Source organism: Anabrus simplex, chromosome 6 (genome assembly GCF_040414725.1).
Source record: "Anabrus simplex isolate iqAnaSimp1 chromosome 6, ASM4041472v1, whole genome shotgun sequence".
Taxonomy (NCBI): Eukaryota; Metazoa; Arthropoda; class Insecta; order Orthoptera; family Tettigoniidae; genus Anabrus; species Anabrus simplex.
Window position 1 is genome coordinate 224,972,855 of NC_090270.1, and position 23,363 is coordinate 224,996,217.

Consider the following 23,363-nt stretch of genomic DNA (forward strand, 5'->3'; position numbering starts at 1 on the left):
CAGAACACATCGTACAGGGCGAGTTGGCCGTGCGGTTAGGGGCGCACTGCTGTGAGCTTGCATCCGGGAGATAGTGGGTTCGAATACCACTGTCGGCAGCCCTGAAGATGGTTTTTCGTGGTTTACACACCAGTCAAATGCTGGGGATCTACCTTAATTAAGGCCACGGCCACTTCCTTCCAACTCTTAGGCCTTTCCTATTCCATCATCGCCAAAAGGCCTGTCTGTGTTGGCGCGACGTAAAGCCACCAGCAAATAAAAAAGAACAAATCGTTCTGCTTTCCTTGAGATCTTTTCCAGTTCCTTTCCAGACTTTACATCCGTACTACAACCCCTAAATACTCTCATAACCGTATGAAGAGACCTTTCTTAACAGCCTTGTTAATATGAACAGGCGAATGAAGATCATTGCTTATATTAACACATAGGTACTTACAGTGTCCCCCATCAACACAGTAATTAAAACGTGGCCTTTCCTACTTTTAAACGCTCCAATCAAGTTTATTCGTCTACTAATGTAGACTTGGTAAAACTTACAACCTGACTTTTCATCCCATTTACCGTCATACCATTATCCGCTGTCCATCTCGCAACATTGTCTAGGTCCCCCTGCAGTCAGTCACAATCCTGCAAGTCATTTCAAACTCTATATAGTACAACATCATCGCAAATAGCCTTATCTGTAATGCCAGCTCGTTACTCACATCATTTATATATATAAGAAAATACACCAATAATACTGTTCTGTGGGACCCCTTCGCTCTTAATCGCTACAGGATCAGATAACACTTCACCTACTCTGATTATCTGGCATCTGTTTTCTAGAAATGTTGCCACCCATTCAACCAATCTTTTGTCTAGCCAAATAGTTCTCATTTTCGTCAGTAATCTCCCATGATCTACCGTATCAACAGCCTTGAATAGGACAATACCAATGCAGTCCATTTGACCTAAAATATCTGCTATATCCTGCTGGAATCCTACAGGTTGAGCTACATCGGAATAACCTTTCCTAAACCCCAACTGCCTTCTATGAAACCAGTTAGTAATTTCACAAAAGTGTCTAATATAATAAAAATTAATGTTTTCCCAGAGCTTACAAACTGCACATGTCAAGCTGACTGGCCTGATATTATCCGCTGTATGTTTGTTACCTCTTTCCTTGTACACTGGGGCTACTATTGCAACACTCCATTCATTTGGTTTTGGTCGTTCATGCAAACAGTAATCAAATAAGTATTTCAGATATGCTACTATATACCAACCCATAGCCTTTAATATATCCCCAGAAATCTTATCAATCCTAGCCCCTTTTCTATCTTTCAACTTTTGTGTTGTTCTGTAAATCTTTATTATCATAGGTAAATTCCAGTAATTCGCCAGTATTAGTCGCCTCCTACATCTGAATATTATATATATATACCCAACTACCTTTACATACCGCTGATTGAATACTTCTGCCTTCTGTCAGTCCTCATATATACACTCCCCCTCGTTCATTAATCAACCCTGCAATGTCCTTCCTGGGACCTGTTTCTGCCTTAATCTATCTATGCATATCCTTCCACTGCTCCCTGAAGTTCATATGGCTGCCAATTATGTTTGCCATCATGTTGATATTAGCTGATTTTTTCACTGAATTCAGTTTCCCAGTAAGCTCCTTCAATCTCTCCTTTGGCAACCTTTCCTGACTTTCTAATCTGTACCTCCTTCATAATCTGTTTATTTCCCTGTTATAATTTAATGGGTCCTTACCATTCCTTACCACCTTCAAAGGTACTTATCTGTTTTTACACTCCTCAACAATAATTGCTTTAAACCCACCCCATAAGCTGTTTATATTTTTTTGATCATAATTGCTTTTTAGAAATTTCCCCAGGACTCTCTTATCAACCACATAGTACTGCGTAATAGTTTTACGACATTCCTTTCTATCGCATTTTTTTAACTACGATGAAAACAGCTTCATGATCGCTTATATCAGATATCACTTCAGTTTCTCTATAGAGCTCGTCTGGTTTTATGTATCACGTCTAGAATATTTCCCCTCTAGTTGGTTCCACCACTTTCTGATTCAGCTGTCTTTCCCATATTAACTTATTCAATTATTAAGAGAAGTGCAGGGAAATGGAAAACAACGGAAAACCATTCTCAGGACGGTCGACGGCGGGGACCAGCTCCTCTCTGTCTCCCGAACGCAGAGGCGCCGTGCCACGGTAGAGCCGTGTCCACCCCTCCTCTGCTCGGTTGGCCGGTCAGAGTGCAGAGCTGTTCAACTACGGACCAGCCGTGGCCACTTGTCGGCCAAGATCCACTTTGCATCCGCCGACGCACTTATGGTGAAAGAGTCATTTGACGCAAAAAGGACCACACACGTGGAATTAAAGGGTAGTAAACCAACTCAGACATTAATATCAGTTAGTATCTGGCACCTCTCAGTGGAAAACAATGATAGACAAAATACGAAAACTGATACCGATAATCAAGATAATGAGACAGCAAATGGAAAAATGTCGCATTTGGTCCGCATTGTTTTATGAGGCTGAATCCTGTACTCTACTACAGGCTAGAGAATCCCGAGTGGAGTAGGTTTCGGCTTTTCAACGGTTATGGCCGAGTCCATCAGTCTTGATTAATGAGCTGCTTACCACAGATTATTTAATGTCCGTTAATATTGCAACCTTTGTTTAAAAATATGGATAGGAACATCAACAATTGAATAGTTTTACTGCCTGTCAGAAAATCGAGAACCACTAGCTGTAGTGATAGCCAATGTCTGGAGGTGTTGGGCAAGGCACAGAACAGAAAAATAAGAATGAATGCAACTTGTGGCAGCTCTCACTACTCCAATTGTTAGATTGACGAGTGTATTGGAATGCATGTCATCACCCGAATACTTATGAATAGAGACACTAATTGCTTCGTCTTATGGTAATATAATATTAACCTCGCGACGTTGTTCTCGGCAGAAGCATTTGAGCGTCCCACACGCGAAGGTGGATTTCCACAGCCACTTCGCATCATGACTCTCTCGGGACAGGAGGAGCTCCAGCTGGCTCTGAGGAGGTTCAGTGTCTATGACTATGTCGTGTTCGTTCTTATGTTATTAGTGTGTATCGTCATCGGCATCTATTACGGCTTCTTTTCTGGACACATGACAACTGAAGACTATTTGATGGGAGGAAGAAACATGAAGTTATTCCCAACAACCATGTCTCTTACAGCCACGTAAGTAACGTGTACATCTCATCAGCAATTTATCTGTTGTTGTCCAATGTCAAAAAAAAAAAAAAAACGCGTGTAGGGTGTCAGCCCCCCCCCCTTTTTGTTTTGTTTGGTAATATGCATTATTAGCAGACAAAAAATTCCGTGGCAATAGGGAATTGAACATAATCTATTTATGTTTCACGTCACTCACAGCTAGAGGCGTGCATTGAGCCTGAATGAGTCTCAAACTCCTACTCCTGTACGAGTCTGAGAAGTTCTCACCCAAACATACCGACTCATATGAGCCGGTAGTGAGCCTATGTGGAACTGAGTCTGTTTGAGCCTGATGAGTTAATTGAGTCATCGTCAGAAGACGCATGTGTAAGCTGAGCTGCACTGACACTCAGGAAGATAAATGAGCTCCTTTAAGGCTCATGGATCGGTTGTGACTCACAGTTTTGACCCATACTCAAACAAACAGTGTTGTCAGATCAAATAATGCACTCTGCGCACTTTAATAGGTTTACAGCGAGCAAGGGAAATAAATGTTGCCAAAATAAATCTCGGTGCCATCGTCCAGTCACCTTCTCAAAGAATATAAATTTTTCTATGAGAGTAAACAGCACAGTTGACAACGGCGCGCTATCACACAATTTTTAGCTTGGTTAGTCCTAAATTTGACTCTTGATTCAACTGGGCTTAAACCCATTCCAAACTCAGTCGGCTCAATCAGTGCAACACCTCTGGGTCTACGAGTTTTTCTGGACTAACTAAGCTTGCTCTATTTCCCTGCCTCTCATATCAATGAGATCCTTGTTGACCTCACCATACTGTGTAAATCCCGTTCTAAACCTCACGTTAGGATTGAAATCTTTCCTTGAACGAGGTGAAAATCGAAATCAGGGCATCTGTGTGTTGCTACCCCTACACTTTATTTTCTATCTGTTAAACGTCTCACCGGGCGAGTTGGCCGCGCGGTCAGGGGCGCGCGGCTTGCATCCAGGAGATAGTGGGTTCGAATCCCATTGTCAGCAGCCCTGAAGATGGTTTTCCGTGGTTCCCCATTTTCACACCAGGCAAATGCTGGGGCTCTACCTTAATTAAGGCCACGGCCGCTTCCTTCCAACTCCTAGACCTTTCCTATCCCATCGTCGCCATAAGCCCTATCTGTGTCGGTGCGACGTAAAGCCACTAGCAAAAAAATATATATCTGGAGACAAAGGCGGCCGGTTATAGAACTAACCACTCTGTCCAACTACAATAAATGCCAAGACTACGGAGAGGAAGTCTTTACCTCCCACTCTTCGAAGCACCGTTATGACCTGTAGGAAGATGGCATTGCTTTGCCCCGATATTTACCTAGTGTGAAAATGAGAAATCATCAGGGTTGCTGATGGTAGAGTTTGAACTCAACATCTACCAAATACCAGCCAATAGCATCACGACTCGCACAGCAGAGCTGTCCACCGTGCATGGGAGCGTGGGTTGGTGACTACGAGTCCTCTAGCTGAGCCAACATTGCTTCATTTACTTGTGTCAGGCTCCTCACTCTCATCTTAACTATTCAACCTCCCTTGGTCAACGCTTGTCCTCACATGACACCGGACGGTTGAGGCACTGGCCTTCTGACCGCAACTTGGCAGGTTCGATCCTGGCTCAGTCCGGTGGTATTTGAAGGTGCTCAAACACGTCAGTCTCGTGTCGGTAGATTTACTGGCACGTAAAAGAACTCCTGCGGAACAAAACGCCGGCACCTTGGCGTCTCCGAAAACCGAAAAGTTAGTTAGTGGGACGCAAAGCCAATAACATTATTATCTGACCCCAACTTGGCAGGTTCAATCCTGGTTGAGTTCGGTGGTATTTGAAGGTGCTCAAATATGTCAGCCTCGAGTCGGTAGATTTACTGGCACGAAAAAAACTCCTACGGGACTAAATTCCGAAACCTCGGCGTCTCCAAAAACCGTAAAAGTAGTTAGTGAGACGTAAAGCCAATAACATTATTATTATTATTATTATTATTATTATTATTATTATTATTATTATTATTATTATTATTATTATTATTATTATTATTATTATTATTTACATGATATCGACTATTAGGTTTGTGTCATTGTTTGAGAGGCCATTCTCGTGGACAGTCGAGATTTTCTTCTGAAGACGCAGAGAAAAGTTCTCTGGGAAACATAAAGAATTTCTCCTTATTTTCTTGACACGACATAAGCCCAAAAGCCTATATCAGGTCTACTTCCGAGATTGTATAAATGGAATCTTCTGCTGTATGAGCAGGAACTGAATCTTACTGAAACCATCCACGCGATTCTTCTTCTTCTTCTTCTTTTTTTTGCTAGTTGCTTTACGTCGCACCGACACAGATACGTCTTATAGCGACGATGGGACAGGAAAGGGCTAGGAGTGGGAAGGAAGCGACCGTGGCCTTAATTATGGTACAGCCCCAGCATTTGCCTGGTGTGAGAATGGGAAACCACGGAAAACCATTTTCAGGGCTGCCGACAGTGGGGTTCGAACCTACCATCTCCCGAATACTGGATACTGGCCGCACTTAAGCGACTGCAGGTATCGAGATCGGTGATTCTTCTTCTTCTTATTCTTCTTCTTCCGTTAACTGATGGAAGAAGGGCGTCAAAATATCATCTTGGTACTTCTCTGCATTTACTGTCGTCTCGAACAAAATAGGCTCAATTATTCGTCTTGCACTAACAGTACACCAAACACCAATCATCTTATATCATAATGAGGGACTTCATAAACATGCACACCAATAGTGAGAGTTATGACTGTTCACACGACCATTAAGATGAAACCAGAACTTTTACATACGAAAATACGGTGTTGTAATGATAACTGTCTCGCCATGTTAACAGCTGAGATTCCGGCTGGCGACTTATGCTTGCTAGGTCGAACACGTGCAGGCTGCTTGCAAGGTCAAGAACTATGCGCGCGCCTCCCGTACTGCAGCTGCCGTAGCCCAGAGTACAATCACCGTGCGGTCGGTTTATATGAGATACACTGTATTTTGTTGTGTACATACTTATGTGTCATTCCATGCCATACGCACTATTTGTCATCACTCTTAAAACATTGAAGCTTAGGCTCTTTCAATCGTGAAATTACCAGCGTTTCGCCCCAGTGCAACAGCGGGCTCATCAGTTGGTGCAATGCTGCATGTTTCCAAGACGCTGGCGCTATTACGTCATTGGGACACCACTGCAAGCCTCCTATGTAGGAGTCTCCTAACTCTTTGTAAGTTCCTGTACCACCCCGAGTTGACGTAAACAACACTAATAGCATAACACGCGATATAGTTAACTCATAACTTCGGTGTCCGAATTTCTACCCAAGTTATACAGATTCCCCGCAAGCACTGCTCATGTTGATATTCTTGTTACTGTAAGTCTTTTTTTTTTCTTGTCGTATGGTGTACTTCATCCTCACAGTTGATAGAAATTTATTAGGCAACTCGTTCCTCAGTGTCCACACACGTCAACATGTACAGTGTCCAGCTCCATTTGGTTAGCGTCCTGGGCTTTAGTCCAAGGGGTCGCGGGGTTCGATTCGCTGCCGGCTCGAGGATTTTAGCCTTAATTGGTTAATTTCCATTGCTCGGGGGCAGGGTGCTTGTGCCGTCTTCAGCATTAGAATTCAGCATGGCTAGGACCCCATTCTGACAGACGCGCAGGTCACCTATACGGTGTCAACTCGAAAGACCTGCACCAGGCCTCTCCGGAGGCCGCACGTCATTACAGGAACATATAGTGAATGATATCGCTAACTTTGCTAGAGATATGTTATCATACGAATGTTACGCGGGGTGACAAAATACTAACCGCCTCTGTGGTATAGTGGTTAGTGTGATTAGCTGCCACCCTCAGAGCCCCGGGTTCGATTCCCAGCTCTGCCACGAAATTTGAAAAGTGTTACGAGGGCTGGAACTGTGTACACTCAGCCTCGGGAGGTCAACTGAGTACAGAGGTGTTCGATTCCCTCCTCAGCCATCCTGGAAGTGGTTTCCCGTGGTTTCCCACTTCTCCTCCAGGAAAATGCCGGGATGGTATCTAACTTAAGGCCACGGCCGCTTGCCTCCCTCTTCCTTGTCTATCCCTTCCAAACTTCCCATCCCCCCACAAGGCCCTTGTTCAGCACTGGGCGAGGCACTGGTCATCCTCCCCAGTTGTATCCTACTACCCAGAGTCTGAAGATCCAGGACACTGCCCTTGAGGCGGTAGATGTGGGATCTCCTGCTGAGACCAAGGAAAAATAGACCCTGGAGGGTAAACATGATGATGAAGAAGAATAAGAACAAATTGCTATAGTTCATAATGAAAATGAAAAAAAAACGAAAAATGAAAATCCACAGCCAGCTTCCAGTCATTCGACCGGGTCAGGAATGGAATGAGCACCATCTAGCGACGAGGATAGGAAGTGCGCCGGCTGCCGAAGCCTGTCGCACTCCTCTGGGCCAAAGATTAATGAATGGCAGGTGAAATGAAAGGATATTGGAGACTGTTGCTGGAATGAAATATGACAGGGAAAAGCGGAGTACCCGGAGAAAACCTGTCCCGCCTCCGGTTCGTCCAGCACAAATCTCACGTTGAGTGACCGGGATCTGAACCACGGAACCCAGCGGTGAGAGGCTAGCGCTGCCGCCTGAGCCACGGAGGCTCCCTATAGTTAATAATAAAAATTATTATAATTATAATTATAATTATAATTATAATTATAATAATAATAAATATTTTTATCAGTCAGTCCTTTAGACAGATCAGAAACATCACTCTTGCGCTTCACCCTCTTTAAAAGTAGGCTTACGAGTTTACTATGTATCGTAAAGTTCAGTAGTGCACTACTGCAGTATAATAATTATGTGTTGTAGATAATGTAGTTACGGTAGTTTTTATGAGCTCTTTTTTTAATTATATTTATTCGTGGCATCGACCCCTGTGGCTTTTTTGCCACTACTTGCACCATATGATATGAACCTGCGTGTTATTGGAATTGCGGAAGTGTAGAGTGTTGAATGTGAGGAAAGGAACGACACAAACACCCAGTCCCCAGGCCAGGGATATTAATCATTTACAAATAAAACCCCCTGACCCGGCCAGGAATCGAACCCGGGGCCGCCCAGTGACAGGCGGACGCGTTGCCCCCTACACCGCGGGGCCAGACATGAGCTAATTTACTACTGTGCAATGTGGAAAGGACATGTAAGCACGTACAAGGTGATACTTAATTGCGTTTTTCAGCCCGCGAACAGTGAAATAATGTCCTTTCTTGTGCAACAGTTGTATGCTTGTGGACAAAACATGACGGCCTCAGTGTTTGGAAGCGTGCTGGAATCCGGCAGTCAATCACACCCTGCACCCTGCTGAGTTAACGAGTTCTATGGAAAAAAAAGGAGCTCAACTCAAGAACTGAGGCAAAGTAAAGCACGTCCACTGTTCCCCCTTCCCGTCGCAGGTACCTTCTCCGCCACAACCGGGTTATTATTAACGTCGTGCATCTCTCTGACAAATATTTCTTCTTCTTCTTCTTCATAATCATCATCATCTGTTTACCCTCCAGGGTCGGTTCTTTCCCTCGGACTCAGCGAGGGATCCCACCTGTACTGCCTCAGAGCCAGTGTCCTGGAGCTTCAGACTCTGGGTTGGGGGATACAACTGGAGAGGATAACCAGTACCTCGTTCAGGCTGCCTCACCTGCTATGCTGAACAGGGGCCTGGTGGGGGGGATGGGATGTTTCGAAGGGACAGACAAGGAAGAGGGAAGGAAGCGGCCGTGGCCTTAAGTTAGGTACCATCCCTACATTTGCCTGGAGGAGAAGTGAGAAACCACGCAAAACCACTTCCAGGATGGCTGAGGAGGGAATCGAACCCCCCCCCCTCTACTCGGGTGACTTCCCGAGGCTGAGTGGACCCCGTTCCAGCCCTCGTACCACTTTCCAAATTTCGTGGCAGAACCGGGAATCGAACCCGGTTATCCGGGGGTGGCAGCTAATCACACTAACGACTACACCACAGAGGCGGATGACAAATACTTCATTCTCAAATAGTGTAGCATCAAAAGAAACTATTTCCTTTCACATGGTTGTACTTTGATTACGTACCATACCGGTACCTGTTTACTCCTTTATTGATCACTAGCAAATGTACCCGTGCTTCGCTACGGTATTCTATATTGTACACGGATATCTAAGTAAATTACTGTACATGCAGTGAATAAGATCTTTTTTTTAAATTCCATGTCTCACAGCGTTGTCCGAGAAACAGCGTAGGGAGATCCACATACGTTGCTTCTAATGTAAAGAGCGAGTTGCGACTATAACGGCAGGCCCACTAACCTACTGCCATTCGCAATCGATTTGGGAATATTAGTTATTATGACAGCCCCCACTGCCTGCTGCGCGGTCACAATATATTTGGGGAGTTTTCGTTGCAATCACAGGCCCCATTTCGTACTTCCAGACAGATAACAATCGAAGAATTTTTATTATAATGGCAGGCACCTTCCCTACAGCCAGTCGAAATTGAGTTGAGCTGTTATCAATATAATGACAGGCCACTTTTCCTAATGCCAGTCAGCTTACTGCCAATCACACCGAGTTGGTGAGTTTCCATTGTGATAGCAGGCCGCTATACCTAACGTCAAGCATATTTTAGAGGAGCAAATTTGTTTATAATGGCGAGCACCCCAGCCTAATACCAAACACAATCGGTTATTGGAGCTTTAAAAAAATTGTATGTTCCCTAGCCTTCTGCCAGTCAAATCGAGAAGGAAAATATTCATTATAAAGGTACACAGGAATTGGAGATAGACTCCATTCATACTGCCAGTTTAGTCGATGTGGGGAGTACTGATTACAATAGCAGATGCCCTCCTGCTGAGAGTCATTATCGATTTGTAAAGTATTAATTACAAAGGCACGCAAACTCTTTCTGGATCACTAAAAATCGATTTCAATGAATAAATAGAGAACGACATGCGAAAGTAAGTGCATTTTTACGTTCATTTGAAAATTAACTGCTCTAAAAGGTACACCATATCGACAAAAGGATTGTAGGTCTACGATAAGACGCCATATATAACGGTCTAAATGGCTGGTCATTAGATATGTTCTCGTGTATCATCTATTTATGGGTAAGATTGAATACGGTGAAATTTTGGTAAAGTTTTCTCGCATTGAATTACTCTTCGGACACATATGTGACAACTACAAACATAGAATTTGGTACACATATAGCTACTGCGTGGGCCAAGGTTCACGTAGTTGATGATCCTATCTTTCGGATAAGTGAATCAAACTACCAGTTATACGTGTAAAAAGTGCAAAAAATACGTACAGTCCAGAAATACAGTCTAATTTAACGTATAAGGGATAGAGATACGACAAAAAGTCATGGGACCAAAGTTGTAGATCACTCCAAATTGAACAGAGACTGTGCCATCCGTTTTGTGATACGACCTACCGTTTAGCCACCAAATACCTCAAAAGGAAGGTCTGCACCGTCTATAAAATTACCTCCATATTTCGATATTTTTGTGGGGTAAAATATAAACATTTTTAACATCTCGTAACTTTCCGTCGATTACAGGCTAAAAGCTATAATTCTGCTCAATTTCAATTTTCTAGCTCGTCTGGCAGATTTTGCCGCCATCTTGATATGGGTAGGGGATTAAAAATTAAGACTTTCAGGAGACTTTTAAGCCTATGAAACCTATAGGTTATCGTTTAGGATAAATATATCCGACTGCGTTCTTATGCTGAGCCCCAAATTTGAGACTCCCAGCGAGGCTCCTCAGGGTATTTTAAAACAATTCTATTTTCCTTGGGTTCCTGAAGCCACCAGCTTCTCTGGTACCAAATTTTATGTTTCTAGGATGCCTGGAAGTGCCTCATTAATTCACGTGTATTTTCATTTTTATACCTTAACTTATATATACAGTACAGTATACTACGTATATAGATAGATCCAAACCGACTTCCATTTTTTAATATGGGTTATATTTAACCCCGTTCCGTATGGGTTCTAGGGGCGTTCTGCCCCCACAGTATATTTTCCAGATAGTAGTTAATATTTGTACGCCTCCCACCCCAAAGCGGGCCGAACTTGTACTTTAAAAATATCCTGAGTGACACTATTCATCTCAGCAACCCCGAAAAGTATGGATTCGACACTATTTTCGATTATTTTCATATATCACTAACAAATCACCCCACTCCCACACACACGAAAGGGGGCTGAAGTTGGACTTAAAAAAATTCCGTAATGTCACTATTCACCTCAGCGACCGCGAAATCTATAGATTCGTCGCTATTTCGGATTATTTTTATATACCACTCTCCCTCGGACCCCTCACTCCAAAGGGGACAGAATTTGGACTTTAAAAATTTTCGGAGTGTTACTATTCATCTCAGCGACCCCGAAATCAATGTATTCGACGCTATTATCGATTATTTTTATATATCACTGCCCCGTCGCCCCCCTTCACGAAGGGGGCTGACTTCGACTTTTAAAAAGTCCGACGTGTCACTATTCATGTAAGCGAACCCGAAAACTATGTATTCGACATTACTTTCTATTAATTTTATATATAACGCCCCCTGACCCCCCAACCCTAAGGATGCTAGGGATGGCTTACCCCCACAGTGCTCGTCTCCAGATGGTAAGTTATGAGTGTACCAAATTTCTTTGATTTTTCTCCAGTGGTTTAGGAGGAGATGTGTCATTTACATACATACATACATACATACATACATACATACATACATACATACATACATACATACATACATACATACATACATACATACATACATACATACATACATACATACATACATACATACATACATACATACATACATACATACATACATACATACATACATACATACATACATACATACAAACATTCATTTTTATATATAGAGATGTAAAACCTACAGATTACTGACGAATACCGAGACAGGAGAAGCAAGGTTTATTGTTATTTTATAATGCAATTTGTTTGAGGTACATGGAGAATTACAACGAAAAGTATGACAACATAAGTATACAATTCCGCTCCCGTGCAACGACTGTCAGTGACAATTTCTCACAGTTCAACAAGCTGAAAACCTACCTGTGAGTGGGATTGCAAAATACAGTGTTTCCACGAATATTGTAAATATTGTAGTATCGTCATTCGGAAGGTAAAAATGAACTTATGATCTCGTGACAATATTTCTGCAGGTAGAGGACGGTTACGAATACAAATTATTTATTATTATTATTATTATTATTATTATTATTATTATTATTATTATTATTATTATTATTTCGAGTATGTTGAGAATCCTATATCCATACCGTGTTAAGGCCCTTCCTGTTTTACTTACGGTGAGTGCATAATTCGAACTGAGCTGACACAGGCCTACTGACGAACAGCCAAACGAACAGACGTTTTCTAGCTTAGTTGAGTTACGTTTTGTTTCACTTTCCTTATTGCCTTGATTCCTTGTTTACATAAGTTAGGCACTTTCTCAAAACTAAATTTTCAGCGACTCTAGGGAGACGTCTCTTCAAAAACCCTCACGACATATATAAACAACCACAGGACAGCACATACCATATGGTACCACAAGAAAATAGGTATACGAATTATTTTAAATTCCGCAGGAGTCGTGTAAACACTACGTAGAAAAGGCGGTCAGTTGCGTGGTTTTTTCACCACTTCTTCCACAGTCCACAGTGGATTCTCATCTCATAGGCTACTGTAAACTTTTATTAGCTTTAATATATTTTACTGGTGACTCAAGCGTCACCACGTGTTGCTCACAGCTGGCAACCATTATGAATACTGAGCATGCTATTTCAGCCAGTGTTGCCAACAGTTTTCCTGAATCCATCTACAACGTCGTAAAAATTATGCGAACTAAACAGCAAAGGAATTAACTCGAACAAAGCTTAAAAGTACACAATGCAATACGATATCAAGCTCATGTTAAATAATTATTTATTTTGCTACATGTACCAGCGTGAACAATAACAATTCACAGCCATCTACGTATGAAATATAAGAGTTAGTAACGAACCCGAATAACATACAACTTGTGAAATGTTTTCCATATCTTTACAGAGCAAACATTTTTAATTGACCAAGTCAGTTCACTAGAATATCTGACCAAACTGAGGGGAGCTCCTGACTGTAGCAACAAGCAACAAACATAGGAACTATTTACCGCTGCGGAAGCCCCTTCACTGACGAGAAGTCTGACTAACATCAAAGGGACCGCTTAGATCATGAGTTGACTTTCGGTATAAAATATCCTTGTTTGGTGCGGAGAGGTTGCCAAACCACTTTCTTCCACACTCTCTTCAGTTTTTACCCTTTCTTTGTGTCGAGTATAGTAGACGATTTGGCAACTTCGGCTACAGTAGAAGTAGTAAGTCCTATAAGCTAACTGGAGAGTACTAGAGGTGTGAGGCGAGGTCGTCATGTTTTGTCCCCAAGCATAACGAGGTTAATAAGTAAACTCGTGTCCTCACTACAGGAACCCGCACCCCCACACCCACAGTGAAGGTGAGTGCATGTACCATTTTAACTCTGCAAAATCTTCGTAACCTATTTGATTTGTTCTGGGTGATTTCCGACAAAAGAGTAGCGTTACAAAACTGTTGTAAAGTTTGAGCTGGGAAGACTTGGGAGAAAGAAGGTGAACTGCTCGACTAAGTGGTATGTTCCGAGCTGTCAGCAGAGAGATGGCGTTGAATGACATTAGTAGACGAATAAGTTTGAGTGGTGTCTTTAAAAGTTGAAAGATTAAGTTGGAATTCAAGAGGATAAATTGGGGCAAATATTTGTTTATAGGAAGGGGAGTTAGGGATTGGAATAACTTACCAAGAACGATATTCAGTAAATTTCCAATTACTTTTAATCATTTGTATTAGATTTGTATTAGAAGGTTACGCTCTTGCAAGTAAGTTTTGTAGAAGGAAAATGAAGTGTGGAGGTTCGTGTATAAATGTAAATAATAATCTCAAATATAAGCAGTTGGATAAATTTGAGTATCTGAATGTAGAGGAGCATTTTGAGACTAGCTTTGTTGAACTAGTGGATTATAAGTTAATACTTATATGGATTTATATAAATGCTAGTAATGTTGAAACTTTTTATAATAATATTGAAATTATTTTAGATGACCTACATGTACCGGCTGGTACATCTATACGCCGCACATTTGAATCTTCCGCCAATAAGTACTCCTCTACAGGAGAAACTCTGAACTTTAAAAACTGGATCAACTCATTAGTTTCTCAGAAGATGTCACTACCATAAATTTTGTGATTACAAAGTTGTAAATACTGTGTGGATTTCAACTTGTTTTGTTTTCCATTCATCAAGAAGTGTGGACATTCTCTCATAGATGTCACCGCCTAAAAACTATAAACATGCACCCTGGTGCGAAATGGAAGAACTTTATTTGAAGAAATTTTGTATTCATAAGTTTGTTATTTACTAAATTTCGTTCTTTCATTTGTGGCTTGGCAATATAAATCTTTTCTTTCCGCCAGTTTTGAACTTAGCCAATCCAGAATTTCTGTAATTAATTTTTGACCAATCGTGTCTTTCTTCTTCAATTTTGATGTGTAACTTTTAGCCAGCCAATAAACGACTGTGGGTGTGTCTTAATTATTCATGAAAGGTCTCGAATCTTCCCCAAGAGTATAAAAACTGCTGATTTTCTTGTGTCTCGGCCACTCTAACAACATCTAGCCTAGTGTATGGAAGTGTAGCAGGAGGCGGGAAGCGCCTCTTTCATCCGGCAGCAGCTCTTCAACAAGGTAATGGCCACTTAACATCTTTATTTCTCGCTAGCTCAGCAGTCTAAACCGCGCGGAAGGTCCGAAACCTTTACTATGTAACCTATCTTGAAACATGTAATTTGCCGTCGCTTTTGTAAAACTTCACATATCTTTAATTGTAAAACGGATATAGAGAGTGCCATACCCTCTTGAGCTCCCCTTCATTTTTGGTTTGAGGTGACTACGTTTTGTAACTGTTTCTTCCCTTCTGTAATGTCTTAAAGTTTTCTCATACGCGCCACCTCCATAGTTTGGGATTAGCCCCTGTTTCTTCGGTCTAGTGCCCCTTAGGTTTTAAAAGGTCTCATGTAGGAGTGCAAGCAACGCCTCCATTCATCTTGGTATTTTGGGCCATTTACTTAATCTGTTCCTTTCCACTGAGGCCTAGTAGGTTGGGTACGAGATACTCCCGTTTCATTTGATGTAAGCGGTGCCTTGATGGCAATTTAGTGTAAAAGTCTGGTCTTGCCTTTAATAGGCTTGAAAAATTGAGAGCGGGTCATCTCTTTCTTGTGTTTGAAAAGTGCCTCTAGGAGGCTTGAGGTTAAAAGGTGGGAGCAAGTGCTCCATGCAATAAGGGGATTTCTGCCCTTTGGTAATATGTGGTTGTGAGCTGAGAGCTCAGGAATTGTAAAAAGTGGGGCTCGAAGCCCAGATCGTTAAAGGATCTCTAAATCTTGGCTTTCCTGGTCTTGTACCTGATTTGTTAACTTGTTTTTATTTGTTGTATGTTCAAATTCTATGTCAAAATTGTTAAGTTTTGCTAAATATAACCTTTAATTCAATTTTAATTAATGTCTCAGCTTTGTAGTTAGACCCATTCCAGCCCGCACCTTCTTTCACATCTGCATTCTACGGGTAACCCCGTAACACTACAGAATAAGAACAAGAATGTAATAATCATGGGCGACTTTAATATAGATTTTTAAAATATGAAATATTTTTCTTGTTATTCATGCTAGTTTCTCTGTAAATGGTATTGTTATTTTTTGAATTACAGTTTCTTATTACCCTAAAATCTAGATGCACAAGTTGAGAAAAATGATCTAAAAAATCTGTATCATAAACTTATATTTCATAATTCCACTTTTCCTCATTCAATACAACTTGATCTACTGCTGACTTGGTATCCCCAGATATTCTACTTGGTTTATTTACAAGTGTCTTTAGACCATACAAGGTAAGCAACATTTCCAGCCTTTGCTTATCTTGCTCAGCAATATTCTCTAGAAAATCTACCTTCACACAAGACCATTCATGTCGATGTGGAATATTACATAACATTACATTGGTGGTCTTTAATTTTCAAAGTGTTTTCTTCACCCCATAAATCACATTTGATGCTTCATTTCCAGCAATATCATTCGTCCCTGCCACAATACCCATGTACGCATTCTCATTAAGTGTGCCCATCTCTTCTATATCTGACTTAAGAACCCCTTCGAACAGAGCACCTGGCCTGACAAAACCTACAACTTCGGTCACCGGTAGTATATCACCAAGTTCGACAACAATACCCCGACCATGGCTATCCCCGTACACAACTACCTTACATTTCTTCTTCCTTAACCGCACTGCAGGCTTCTTTATAATGGCTGGAACGTTAATAGTCTTTACACATTCTTCTTCACTAGACGTAATTGATTCAAGGACCTAGAACTTATTCCTTAGTTCAGTACCTAGACCTACGCCTCGATCATGATTATGTTCAGGCCTACTGTTGGAATCCTCATAATTACCTCCGACTATGTTTCAGTTTGCACATGAGTAACATCATTTTTGAACTAAGTCCATTATATTTTACACTTTCAATGTCCTCCCTTAACATTCGAATAATTTCATCCCTTGAGGCCAGTTCGGATAATAAATTAACACAGTCAACACAACTTCTCGCTTCTACATGCGCGATGCGTACGTCACATACACAAACACTTCGCGAATTATTTTCCCTTTGGCCTATGTCACTACTGTTACTCTGATCCACGCTTCCACTGGTATTTGACATCTTCTTTCCGTCATTAAATTCTATACACTCACTACTTTCCATTAAACTATTACATTTCTGAACATTCTCAACAGCGTTAGTAACACGTTGATGCGGCTTCCCGAGCGCACAGCTAACGCGGAGGCGACAGTAATTTGTGGGGAGTATATGGAAGTGGAAATTGTGAAGATAGTACTGAATTACTGGACGAGATTAAAGAGAGGAGAAGGGGGCCTATTGCTACAAGATGCCTATCAGCAACAGCTCAAAAGTATGTATGGGGAGAGCTGGTTGGTGAATATCAAAATGAATGTGGGAAGGCTGGGACTAGGGTACATATGGTACGAGGATTGGGATGAAAGAGGAAGAGGGTTTTGGAAAACTATTATAAAGAGGGTAAAGGATATCCAAATGCAAAGTCAGACGGAATAATGTCGGAGGAAAGCGACCCTAAGTATATTTAATAGAATAAGCCAACTAACGAGGATAAATATTAGTAATGTAGATAGAGCTGCGAGAAAAGGTTTATTATGGTGGATGTTAGTTAGGCTTATACAAAAAAAGGGCTGGATCCGGAAAAGGGTCCCTTTCTTATGCATACTGTGTGGTGAAGTGAGGGAAGATCTGCCCATTCCTTATGTATACTGTGTGGTGAAGTGAGGGAAGATCTGCCCATTCCTTATGTATACTGTGTGCTGAAGTGAGGGAAGATCTGCCCATTCCTTATGTATACTGTGTGCTGAAGTGAGGGAAGATCTGCCCATTCCTTATGTGTACTGTGTGGTGAAGTGAGGGAAGATCTGACCATTCCTTATGTATACTGTATGGTGAAGTGAGGGAAGATCTTCATTTGTCATCCATATGTAAAGAAACGCAAAAAGTGAGTGGGAAATATGGAGTGAGAGTCAGCGGGAATTGTCAAAGCAGGCTGATAATTAATAGAAAATTATTGGATGGGTGGTAAAAGAATGGAAAAGGTTAGGTAATTTAAGTTTGTATGTAAGTGCAGTGAGGAAATTATGTATTTAAAAAATAAAGGGAGTGGACATGTGATTAATGCGGTAAAGACACTTAGAGGGGAGTTATCGTGTGTGAGTACTGCAGTTGTAATAGTGTAATGATGAAATTATGTTTAATGGCAGTGTGCGTAGGGGTTTGATATGTTTTGTTTTGTGTTGCTGTTGTTAGATATTTTGGGTTCGGGGTCAATATAGTCTATAATGATGGTGTGAGGGTGTTGGGTATCTGGTAAACTTAGAGTAATAGGGAGTATGCATGGTATTTGTCATGCTTTGTTCTGTGTTGTTATTCGATATTTTTGGTTCCGGGTAAATAAAATAAGATGAAATGAGACGCACTGAGGCTCGGCAAGCATACGGGAGAAAAGTGGGTTGGATCAGCAAACGGTCTTAGATAACGGCAGAGATCTGCGCAGATCAGGGCAGGGAGCATGCAGCCATGTCAAAAATCGGTGCAATATGATTCAAGAACGGGGTAATTCATTGTTCTTTTTCGCTATTTGATTTACGTCACACCGAGACAGATAGGTATTACGGCGACGATGGGATAGGAAAGGCCTAGGAATCGGAAGGAAGCGGCTGTGGCCTTAATTAAGGTATAGCCCCGTCATTTGCCTGGTGTGAAAATGGTAAACCACGGAAAACCATCTTCAGTGCTGCCGACAGTGGGGTTCGAACCCACTATCTCCCGATTACTAGATACTGGCCGCACTTAAACGACTGCAGCTATCGAGCTCGGTACTGCATTGTTCTAGGTCGTGGATTGCGAGTCTAGAGTTGGATGACAAGACACGCTGGTTTTTATTTTTTTTTGCTAGTGGTTTTACGTCGCACCGACACAGATAGGTCTTATTGCGACGATGGGTTAGGAAAGGCCTTGGAGTTGGAATGAATCGGCCATGGCCTTAAGTAAGGTACAGCCCCAGCATTTGCCTGGTGTGAAAATGGGGAAATCATCTTAAGGGCTGCCGCCAGTGGGATTCGAACCCACTATCTCCCGGATGTAAGCTCACAGCCGCGCGTCCCTGACCAAAGGGCCAACTCGCCCGGTGACACGTTGATTCAACCCAGGCTTGACATGCATTTAACTTTTTTTTTCCGTTTGCCGTTTGAATATAATTCAGTCATGCAACCATTAGCCAATTATTCATACAATTCATTCATTTGTTCAGTCCATTCATATGTCTGTTGTAAATGGAGGATAATTGTGCACAAACTGGTTACAAATAAATATTGGATGACGCTGGACTTGTCGTCCCATAATGTCCCATACGAAGGAAAGTACAGGTAAAAGAAGTGAAAGGGCCACGGTGGGTGAGAATATGAATGATTCACTAGGCCTGACTCCGTCATATTCGAAGAGAACAAGAGCTGACTAAAGGAAGGGTCAGACATTTTCCATTTTTTTCCCCTTCCGATTAGTGTTAGTCCTGTTTCCTCTTAGAGCAATAAATCAATCAATCACTATAAACACCGGCCTTCGAACCGCACTTTCCCTTTCCACTTACTTTAATTACCGAAGAATTTAACATGTTTTAACTTTCCTCGTTGGAGATAAGACTGGGTGATAGTTGTACTTGTCCTCTAAAACAATAATAATGCAGATTACGACATACTACGCTTCACAGAAAAATACAGTAATTAGAAACACCATAAGGTACCTGGAAAACATTAAAGATTACTAGCCACACATTAATCGACAATTTCTTACATAGTTTTTTTTTTTAATCTGCTTGACGTCACAACGACACAGATAAAAGTCTTATGGTGACGATGGGATCGGAAAGGGCTAGTAGTGGGAAGGAAGCGATAGCGACCTTAGTACAGACCAGCATTTGCTGGTGAAAAAATGGGAAACCGCGGAAAACCACCATCAGGGATGTCGGCAATAGGATTCGAACCCACTACCTCCCGAATGCAACCTGATAGCTAGATGACTCAAACCGCGCAGCCACTTACTCGGTCCTACACAGAATAATGAAGTACTTCCCACAAAACTTCTAAGAAAATACACCTAGCCACACCTGATTTTTGGTAAGACCCCAGCTAGACTATGGTTCCGGTGTATGGGACCCTCGCCAGGATTACTTGATTTGAGAACTGGAAAAAATCCAAAGAAAAACAGCGTGGTTAGTTCTGTGTGATTTCCGACAAGAAAGTAGCGTAGGTGATAATCCCATTGCTCTGTCTTTTAAGGGGACATGGTATGCCCTATACTTGCAATATTAAATCATGTTTCACATAAGGAACATTTTTTCAAAATCTATTCCACCTGTACATTTGAAACTAGCGCCGCTTATACCTGCATATCATCTTGGCTTAGTACTGAAACATCATTTTTAAGATTACTAGCCATACTAACCATCTTCAGTGCTGCCGACAGTGGTGTTCGAACCCACTATCTCCCGATTACTAGATACTGGCCGCACTTAAACGACTGCAGCTATCGAGCAGAATAATGAAGTACTTCCCACAAAACTTCTAAGAAAATACACCTAGCCACACTCGATTTTTGGTAAGACCCCAGCTAGACTATGGTTCCAGTGTATGGGACCCTCGCCTTGAAAGTAAAACATTTAGACAATTTTGACGATTTTTCCCTAACAAAATCCCTAAAATCTGATCCACAGCAATGGTATTATTTCAGGATGTGCATAGCAACATTATAAAGCAATCCTGAAAGTTTGAATCCTCTGCATTTCATTTGCATCCTCTTGCCTGGTCTTCTAATACAAGATTTTACAGCTATTTCAGAATAACTCATTCATTCCCAGTCAAGAAATAAGATTGTGAGCTACTGGAAAAGGACTTGGTCTGATGATAAACGAAGTTAAAAGTCAGATTGTGAATTTCACTAACTGAAAATTTCATCACAGTTTTTACTGCGTTGATGAGGTGAAAGTTCCTTATGTGGATAACTGTAAGTATCTAGGTGTTAATATACGGAAAGATCTTCATTGGGGTAATCACATAAGACGGGATTCTAAATAATGAGTACAGATCTCTGCACATGGTTATAAGGGTACTAGCAAAACCCGACAGACGTTCTTCTGCCTGTGTACATTTATTTACCTCAGCATATACGACACTAATATCGGTCGTTTTCGATTACTTTAACATTTCATCCTCTACCCTTGGGCTGGGAGGGGTGTCCTGCCCCCACACTATTTGATAAAAGCAGAAATAAGTTTTAAGGAACACATCATAATCTTCACATACTGTTCGGTAGGCAACCCGCTGATCGGACTTGTCTTGCGGCTTGCTTATCTTCCCCTATTTTATTTTTTCTCCCCTTAGTGCCTAACTACCAATTAGATTCCGTTCAAACCCCTTCAAAATCCCTCTCAGATGTAATAAGAACAAACTGTGAACATTTCAGCGAAATCGGTCCTGTAGTTTTTTAGTCTATTAACTTCAAACATACCAACATCCAATTTTATATATATAGATTTAGGGGTGTGTAGTAAGAATGTAAAGAAGAGAGCATATAAGTCTCTGGCAATACCCCAACTGGAATATGGTTTCAGGGTATGGGACCCTCACCAGGATTACTTGATTCGAGAAATGGAAAGAAATCCAAAGTAAAACAGCCCGGTTTTTTCCTGGGCGATTTCCGACAAAAGAGTAGCGTTACTCGAAAATGTTGCAAAGTTCGGGCTGGTAAGAATTGTAAGAGAGGAGAGGAGCTATACGGGAGCGTGGTTTGGAGTCCTAGATGCAAACTGCATGTGCATCAGCTTGAAAGTGTGCAAAAGAAATAATTGAAATAGTTACATTTTAAAGGAACATCACAATATCCTCTTATGGTTTCGTGCAATGAGCTTTTGTTAAATTTACAAATGGAGAATTTAGAATGTCGATGGCAGAAAGATGCGGCAATTTTTTTTTGCAAGTTGCTTTACGTTGCACCGACATAGATAGGTCTTGTGGCGACGATGGGACATGAAAGGGCTAGGAGTGGGAAGGAAGCGGCCGTGGCCTTAATTAAGGTACAGCCCCAGCATTTGCCTGGTGTGAAAATGGGAAACCACGGAAAACCATTTTCAGGGCTGCCGACAGTGGGGTTCGAATCTACTATCTCCCGAATACTGGATACTGGCCGCACTTAAGCGACTGCAGCTATTGTGCCCTTCTCAAGGCAACAACTGCGGTGAACTTCTTCCTTCTTCTGTGCGCCGGCTGCTCCTGTAATAAATGACATTTAAATGATACTCACCGCTGCATGTAGACTCTTCTTCCTCAGTCGCGGTGCGTCCGATAATATCCCCGAAGATAGGCCACCAGTTGATCAGGGAGTGAGGAAATGAAAAGATGGGGTAAACTAACTAAAAACGACGGTACCCAAAGACTGAATTAAAATTTAAATAACAAACTGATTTATTGAACAAAGTGCAAAGTGTCAAAAATGAAAGTAAACTAAACTGGTGAAAATGTATACAAAGTGTAATGAAATTGAAATTTAAAAAAAAATTAAAGATCTGCCTTACAATAACACAATTATCTGCCTAATAACTGACTGGAAGTCGATCAAAATAATTATGTTCCAGATTCCGTTGACACTGTCTTCAAGACGATGACGTGAATAAATACAAAACTCTGGTCAGAAAATACCACCTTATTTGAAATACTGAATTGTATTACGTAGAAAATGTCTCTCAAAATAAATTAATGTAGTTGAATAATTAATTAACTGATCATCAAATTAACACAGACTCAGAGGTGTTTATCAAATATTTAACACATGTGACTTAGTTGGGAAACACCCAACTTTAAAATAATCATGGACTGCACTAACCATGTGTAACAAATAAAAGACAGAATTCAAAGAAAAAGCCATGAACATCGTACTTCATTTACCACATAACCATTGTCACATTCAAACTACTCATGGTTGAAAAGGAAACTATTGAAACATGAACCTGAGTGTTACAATCACTCATTTAATTATTTAAACTTCACCTGCATGACTGTGATAGCCTGGACCTCTTTAAAATATAAATAATGATTAGGCCAAGTGCCTCATGTTTACATTTCAAATGAAAGCGATCCTTGTACATTAAAATTTTACTTAATTTGCCGCTGACTGCATTTCATTACGAACTCATAATTTGTGGTACCACCACTAGATGGAGGCAGACCCCATCTTATTTACCTCATTCATTGCGGCAGTTATTCTACAACTGGTTTATTAAAGATCGCTTCATTTCCTAATTAAAATGTAGTGGATATTAAAGGTTTGGTAATTACTGAATGTCTGGTATGAGCATACCACTACTACTATGAACTAAT

At 41.3% G+C, this 23,363-nt stretch overlaps 1 protein-coding gene across 2 annotated transcripts in view; it reads left to right on the forward strand.

Moving 5' to 3' along the window:
• Positions 1-2,979: 2,979 nt before the first annotated feature.
• The window catches only part of LOC136876357 (sodium-coupled monocarboxylate transporter 1), a 176,744-nt gene continuing 156,360 nt past the window's right edge, over positions 2,980-23,363 (forward strand). For both annotated transcript variants that reach the window (XR_010860577.2, XM_067150234.2), the window contains exon 1: positions 2,980-3,228. Coding sequence is in view for 1 of the 2 variants with exons in the window: in XM_067150234.2 (XP_067006335.2) it covers positions 3,023-3,228 (206 nt within the window). In the remaining variant the exon portion in view is untranslated. The remainder of the gene's footprint in view (positions 3,229-23,363) is intronic.